This window comes from Micropterus dolomieu, linkage group LG12 (assembly GCF_021292245.1).
Source record: "Micropterus dolomieu isolate WLL.071019.BEF.003 ecotype Adirondacks linkage group LG12, ASM2129224v1, whole genome shotgun sequence".
Lineage (NCBI taxonomy): Eukaryota > Metazoa > Chordata > Actinopteri > Centrarchiformes > Centrarchidae > Micropterus > Micropterus dolomieu.
In genome coordinates this window covers 35,748,349-35,755,723 of record NC_060161.1, presented here as the reverse complement: position 1 = coordinate 35,755,723, position 7,375 = coordinate 35,748,349, and the positions used below count along the sequence as shown (strand labels likewise).

General features: G+C 44.5%; 2 protein-coding genes across 5 annotated transcripts in view; one reads left to right on the top strand and one right to left on the bottom strand.

The window, feature by feature from the left end:
• Positions 1 to 2,423, top strand: part of LOC123980311 — a 15,850-nt gene extending 13,427 nt beyond the window's left edge. The window contains exons 3-5 of the mRNA XM_046064640.1: positions 675 to 995; positions 1,414 to 1,500; positions 2,198 to 2,423. Coding sequence (XP_045920596.1) covers positions 675 to 995; positions 1,414 to 1,500; positions 2,198 to 2,250 — 461 coding nt within the window. The 3' untranslated portion in view covers positions 2,251 to 2,423. The remainder of the gene's footprint in view (positions 1 to 674; positions 996 to 1,413; positions 1,501 to 2,197) is intronic.
• The window catches only part of LOC123980308 (H-2 class II histocompatibility antigen, E-S beta chain-like), a 236,945-nt gene that overhangs the window by 206,079 nt on the left and 23,491 nt on the right, over positions 1 to 7,375 (bottom strand). The gene's annotated exons all lie outside the window — the stretch shown is intronic.

Here is a 7,375-nt window from a genome sequence, read left to right as displayed (position 1 = left end):
GGTGGATTCACAGGAGTTTTACAAGGTTTAAACAACAAAAGTTGGGCAAATCGGTGATGCAAAAACATAAACACAAGATAACAAAAAGAGATCCCTTCAAAACAGGGATTACTAACAAGTTTGGAAACGTGAGGAAGCGCCAGACGAAGAGAACCCTTTCCGGAGTTTTGACTGTTGTTCTGGGTTATTGTTGGATTTCAGAACGTCATGGGACCGACTTCAGGACATCCTGTAGGCGTGCACTTCTTTCTCTGCTGCCTAAAAAGGGAGATGTAGCCCTTTTAAAGAACTGGAGACCAGCTCCTTAATGCATGGACCATAAGATTCTCTCCATGGTCTTATTAAATAGATTGAAAATGCCATTAGGCCTCTCCTCTTCAGGTTGAGGAGCAGACTGAGGGGTCTCTCCCTACGAGAGCTGGCTCAGAAGCCCCCCGTTGTTGCACCAGCATATGCTGATGATGTAAATGTATTTATCTGCAATCGGGAGACGTCCGAGAGGCAGAAGAAAGCCCGGCCTTGTATGGAAAAGCTTCTTCGGCCAAGGTGGATTGTGGAAAAAGAGGCTTGTTTAGTCGGGCAGTGGCGCGTGGGGAGCGCTCCTTTGATCTGACTCTAGATCAGAGAGAACATGCAGGTGAAACAGCTCATGTTGTGCTTTGTTGTCCTCTCAGTCCATCAGGTGGAGGTGGAGGAGGGGGTGGAGTCTGTCCTCCTGCCCTTCGAGGTCACAGATCACCTGCCTAAGGACGTCACAGTGGAGTGGAGACGGTTTAAACCCAGACCCACAATCATGGCTTACATGTACGAGGACGGCTCTGGCCGGCAGGACCAACAGGACCCGTCTTACAGAGGACGCACAGAGATGAAACAGGGAGACTTCAGTCTGATCCTGAAATCCCCCTCAGTCAGAGACGGAGGACGATACATCTGCAGAGTCTACAGCAAGGAGGGGGACATCAGGAAAGAGACAACAGTTGAGCTAAGGGTCTCAGGTCAGTATGCAGACTGAGTCTCTGTGTTTGTCTCTTACTGTCCTCTGTCTCCTCTCAGTCTCTGTGTTTGTCTCTGTCCTCAGTCTCTGTGTTTGTCTCTTACTGTCCTCTGTCTCCTCTCAGTCTCTGTGTTTGTCTCTTACTGTCCTCTGTCTCCTCTCAGTCTCTGTGTTTGTCTCTGTCCTCAGTCTCTGTGTTTGTCTCTGTCCTCAGTCTCTGTGTTTGTCTCTTACTGTCCTCTGTCTCCTCTCAGTCTCTGTGTTTGTCTCTTACTGTCCTCTGTCTCCTCTCAGTCTCTGTGTTTGTCTCTTCTGAGTCTCTGTGTGTGTCTCTGTCTGTCTTCTGTCTCCTCTCAGTCTCTGTGTTTGTCTCTGTCTGACTCTGTGAGACTTCAGTCTGACCCTGAAATCCCCCACAGTCAGAGACGGAGGACGATACATCTGCAGAGTCTACAGCAATGAGGGGAACATCAGGAAAGAGACAACAGTTGAGCTAAGGGTCTCAGGTCAGTATGCAGACTGAGTCTCTGTGTGTGTCTCTGTCTGTCCTCTGTCTCTTGTGAGTCTCTGTTTCTCTGTCTGTCTTTCCTGTCTCCTCTGAGTCCCTGTATCTCTGTCTCTCTGTCCTCTGTCTCTTCTGAGTCTCTGTGTTTGTCTCTTACTGTCCTCTTGTCTCTTCTGAGTCTCTGTGTTTGTCTCTGTCTGTCTTTTCTGTCTCTTCTGAGTCTCTGTGTGTGTCTCTGTCCTCAGTCTCTGTGTTTGTCTCTTACTGTCCTCTGTCTCCTCTCAGTCTCTGTTTGTCTCTTACTGTCCTCTGTCTCCTCTCAGTCTCTGTGTTTGTCTCTGTCCTCAGTCTCTGTGTTTGTCTCTTACTGTCCTCTGTCTCCTCTCAGTCTCTGTGTTTGTCTCTGTCCTCAGTCTCTGTGTTTGTCTCTTACTGTCCTCTGTCTCCTCTCAGTCTCTGTGTTTGTCTCTTACTGTCCTCTGTCTCCTCTCAATCTCTGTGTTTGTCTCTTACTGTCCTCTGTCTCTTCTGAGTCTCTGTGTGTGTCTCTGTCTGTCTTCTGTCTCCTCTCAGTCTCTGTGTTTGTCTCTTACTGTCCTCTGCCTCTTCTGAGTCTCTGTGTTTGTCTCTGTCTGACTGTCCTCTGTCTCCTCTCAGTCTCTGTGTTTGTCTCTTACTGTCCTCTGTCTCCTTTGCAGAGAGGAGCAACTCCACTGATGAAACTCCTCTGATGGCTGATTATGCTGTTTAATCTGTGATCGTCGATCCGGTCTGTCTCTGGATCAGAACAGGGAGGTGAAACAGCTGATGGAGGACAGATGAAGACAGGAGGACTCATCTCAGTATTGATGAAATGTATTTTACTGCTCGAGCTTTGCTTCATGTTAAACGCATCAGCTGGTTCCTGTACACGTCGACCCGGTCTACTAGGAGACCGGGTCGGGCCCAGTAGCTGCGTGTTCTTTAGGAACAGCAGACCGGGTCGGGCCCGGTAGCTGCGTGTTCTCTAGGAACAGGAGACCGGGTCGGGCCGGTAGCCGCGTGTTCTCTAGGAACAGGAGACCGGGTCGGGCCCGGTAGCTGCGTGTTCTTTAGGAACAGGAGACCGGGTCGGCCCGGTAGCCGCGTGTTCTCTAGGAACAGGAGACCGGGTCGGGCCCGGTAGCTGCGTGTTCTCTAGGAACAGGAGACCGGGTCGGGCCGGTAGCCGCGTGTTCTTTAGGAACAGCAGACCGGGTCGGGCCCGGTAGCCGCGTGTTCTCTAGGAACAGGAGACCGGGTCCGGTCCGGTAGCTGCGTGTTCTGCTTCAAAGTGCCTCTGTAATGTTTAAAGTATTATCTCTGACTGTAACTGACTGCAGTGAAACTTTGTTACGTGTAAATATGAAACTAAATCATTCATAATTAAGGAAAACTACAATTTGACAGCTTTGTTTCTCTGCCTCTGATCACGCCTGTACCTGTGATTGTCCCGGAGCCTGAGGACAGTTCGTGGCCCTCCTGAGGGTCTTTGCTAAGAGACTAAGCTGCTGTCCCGTCTCCAGGGATCAGAGCTCTGGACCCGTATTACAGAAACTTCCTAACTGCTTGGTAACCATGGTAATAAGGGTCAGGAAATTATTACAGATTAACAGATCCTAACTCAAATTAATAATAAATGTATTACAGAAACATCCTAACTTCATAAAGTCTTAAATAAACTTTTACTTTTCCACCAGCTAGTGTTTGCTGACTCGTTTAATCCACACGGCTGCTCTTTTACTGCTTTTACAAAATCAACTGAACGTCAACAGGCAGAACTTATTAATTGATTCTGTAGAAATGGTTCCTTTAATCATCTCTGTCCTCAGTATCTCATCCTGTATGTTTCATACAAACACAGCTAACGCTAGCTCGGCATTAGCCAAATGTTAAAAACAAGCTAAATAGAAAGCGGTCTGTCTGGAGCACAGACTGGTCTGTAGTCTTAAAAACAAACCAGCCGCTCCTCCTTCTACCTGTAACGTTACCTGCAGCCAGGAGAGAGGAGGAGGGACTGATACAGACTGATGTTGTTCTTTCAGTTACTGAGTTACTTTGCTGTTGTAAATATTAATGTTGCTGCTCTAGAAACAACATTTAGCTGGATTTAAAATATTAAATTAAAATATATGTAACGTTCTCGCACATTGAATATTTCCCTCATACCGTGCAGTTGTACCTCAGGCCCGTTGGGTCTGCTCTTACCAAATAACCATCACTAAATAATAGTAAAGTATTGAAACAGAATTTTGGTCTTTTTTAATGAAACAAACTGAAAATGGAGCAGAAACAACAACTATCACTGGACCTCAAGTCAGACTTTGTTGGAAACCTCCGTCAAGAAGTTGATAACCGAAGTTGGACGAGTATTTAGGATTTTATAACCTGAGATAACACAGGATTCCTAAAGTTCGTTAGTTTGCTTCTGTAATACCAAATTGGGAAAAATCCTCTCTTAGACTCTTCCTGTCTTAACTGAAGACTGAAGACAGGAACTTTCTGTGATTCGGCCCCTGAGGTTTAGATTTAGGTCTTATAGAAATCAGAATCATGTTCATTATTTTTCCTCCTCTCACTGTGGTCAGACTGATCAGTAATATTGATTTAAAATCTGTTTCATTTCCTGCTTTTTAATTGTTAACACATTTACTATAATAAACTTATCAACAAGTCTTTTTCTTCTACAAAGCAGAAACCTGTGACAACACTGAAACATTTAATCAGTTCCATTGTTTTATTTTCCCGTGAGAGCAGGAGGGTCGGGGCCACGCCACGCCTCTGGAGCAACGGAGTATTAAGTGTCCCTGACTTTAAATCTGGCTACAGAGACTTTACTCAGACGGGACGCCCGGGTACATCAACAGCCGGCCTAACTTTAAATGTGAATAACAGAAACGCCGCTTCCAGCTGATCGTTTGTGTTGGAGCTGCTGGATGTACTTAATGATATCTTCGTCTGCTGGAGCTCGGTGTAGAGGGGGTCCACATGTTGCATGATGTGGACTTCCTGGTCCTCCAGTATCTGCGTCTGAAGTTATCAAGAAACCCTGCTTCACGAGTCAAGTCCTCCCCACTCTGGTTCCTTACAACAGGGGCCTTCCAAAGGGACCGGTCGGGGCCACGCCACGCCAGCCGTATACCTCCGACCTGCACTGCTGTTTATATTCTCTCCTGTGCAGTTACATTTATTCATGAACCGTGCCTATAGTGCCATAATAATGTCAAACATCGCGAGAAGATATGAGGAAAACAATCCCACGCTCTGCTGCTCGCGAAACTTTAACCTGCTCGCTCGCGGCTAATCTTTTTGACAGGAGGTGGGCGGATCCAGTCGCCATCATTTCACTACACATGATTGGTTAAAGTTCCAGTCCTTCTAACGCCAGGACAGTGCGGGACTGTAGTTTTCCCCCACAGCATTTTGATTTTACGATGAAAGAAATGACTTGCCTGGAAGCTAAATTACTCTCCAACCTCTTTGCAGCCAGGGCCTTTAGTTTTTTTAGCCAATGGTGAATAAAATAACAGACCTATGCAGATCCTTAAAAAAATAAATAAAAGTACCAATACCTCACTGTAAAAATACTCTGCAAGTATGTAAGTAGGCTCTAAGCTGGAAAATGTAGAAGCAGCCAATTAAAACTCAAAGCAGAAAGAAAAATGTCTCATGACTGTATACGAGCTAATTATTTTCTACATTAAAGGATTGTAATAAATTCTGAAAATGGTGAGAAATGTTGTCTCAGTTACCCAGAGCCCTACGTCATTTTGTCGGTCCAAGCCCCACATAATAGCCACACACAGAAAAAGAAATTAAGAAAAAGGAAGTTTCTTTCTTTGCAAAACTCACCCGACCAAAAACATTTCCTTATTGTGGTGCACTGTTTGCCTGCGAGCCACTCAAACACCCAGGATTCTCCTTGTTCCAGTCACACATTGATTAAGAACGTCGGCATCAAGGTAGCATTTTGTTTTGGGCTGATCTGAAGCAAATGGTTTCCTGGGCGATCTAGGACCCGAACATGTGATATAATAATAGTGTATAATATAACATCTGATAAACAGCTTCAGCTCCCCTGAAAAAATGATTTGTGATATTTTGATACTACTTTTGCTATTCATTGCTGTTTTTCTGTATCGTCATGGATCATGTGTAAATCAGGAGCGTTGTCTTCTTCCAGCAGAGTGAAAGATCACGGCAGGTCACTCCCGCGACCTTCTCTCCCTCGCCCTGTACACTCCTGCGCCCTGCTCCCTCTCCGCCAGGCCTACTTTGGCTGGATGAAGTCAGACGCTCCTGATTTTACACATGATCCAGGTGCTGCTGCAGCTGGAGACTCTTCACACACAACTTTCTAAATTCTTCCATCTCGTGGAGAAAACAATGGTCAGGTTGAAACGGTGTAGAGAGGCTGCTGCAGCTGTTGTGTCTTGTAGTAAAACGTCTACATATAGTTTAATAATAGGAAGAAACAATGGCTTTCACTATGCGTTGCTGCGCTCCCTGGAGACAGATGGACTGCTGGACAGCTGGTCTACGGAGGACCTGTTCTGGTGCACTACAGGGTTCTTCCCACACTTGGGCTGGAATCATCATCCACTCAGAACTGAAGGAAACCGGAGTCCAGAGCAGATGTGGCAGGTTGGACTGATGAACACTAATGTTGATCAGTTGGTAATAAAAAATATTCTTTACTTTTATAAAGGTGCAGTTATATCCAAATGATGTTACTTTTTCTGTAGAGGCTTTGCACAGAATGGGAACAGTTTCCAGTAGTTACAGGCTGCCTAATTGGAAGAAAGTAAAAATGTTCTCTATACAGTGTTTAATATTAAAATTATTCAAATATGAGAAACTTTTACTGTTCAACTGTGACTTTATAAATACCAGTAATAAAACAGGAATTTCTTTCACTTAAGTGCACGTAGTAGCCAGTGTCTTCTCCAACATTGAGGGAAAGTGGACATTAAAAAAGCCGATGTTCCAGTCACCTTACTAAGAATACGCTTTGATACAGCACTCTGAACAGCCAGCCCTTTCAGCAATGACCTTATGTGGCTTCTGGACAACTGAATCAGAAGTCTTCGTCATGATAGTGGCTTTGTGTACTGAACCAGACTGAGAGATTTAAGGCTCTTCTTCCGTCGATGTTTCTGTATTGTACATTTATTCTCAGATATGGAGTTTAGATTTCCATGAGCTGTAATCATTGGCAGAACTATTCAGATAATTGATGTAAAGGTACTATCTCACTATGAAAGTATAAAGTAAAAACTGAGTAAGAAGGTTTTGTACAGTAAAATGTTCCCCTGTCAGTGTGAAACAGTTGTGCTTTAAGAAGACTGCTGCATTGATGTATATGTTGCATTTTAATCTACAGCAATGCATCATATTCAAGAGGATGTTAGTATCACTGTCCTTTGAGAACCATGGATCTCTACAAAGCCGACTTTTTCACGAACTTAGGGAACATGTTCATCTAAGAGTGCTTCATTTATTTTAAGTAGGAGTAAGAATCACAAACATTCAGAATCAACACATCAAGATTTGTGGTGTATACATGATAAGAAGCAGTGGAGTATATGGTTATAATTACATAAAAGGGAAATACTAAAGCACAAGTACCTCAGCTTTGTCAGATAGTGGCTTTTCTTTATGGGTTACTACTCAACATATTAGAGACTTCATTTCTTTTTATTTCTATTTCTCACTTTGAGCACCTGAGTATTCGAATCTTTGCACATGTGATGTTTCTACCATAGTGCCTCCTCAATGATGGTCAAATTCAATTTGAAGCCTAAATCCATCTCCCGTTGAGGTGACGGGCCTGTCCAGAAGGCAAATGACCGTCCTCT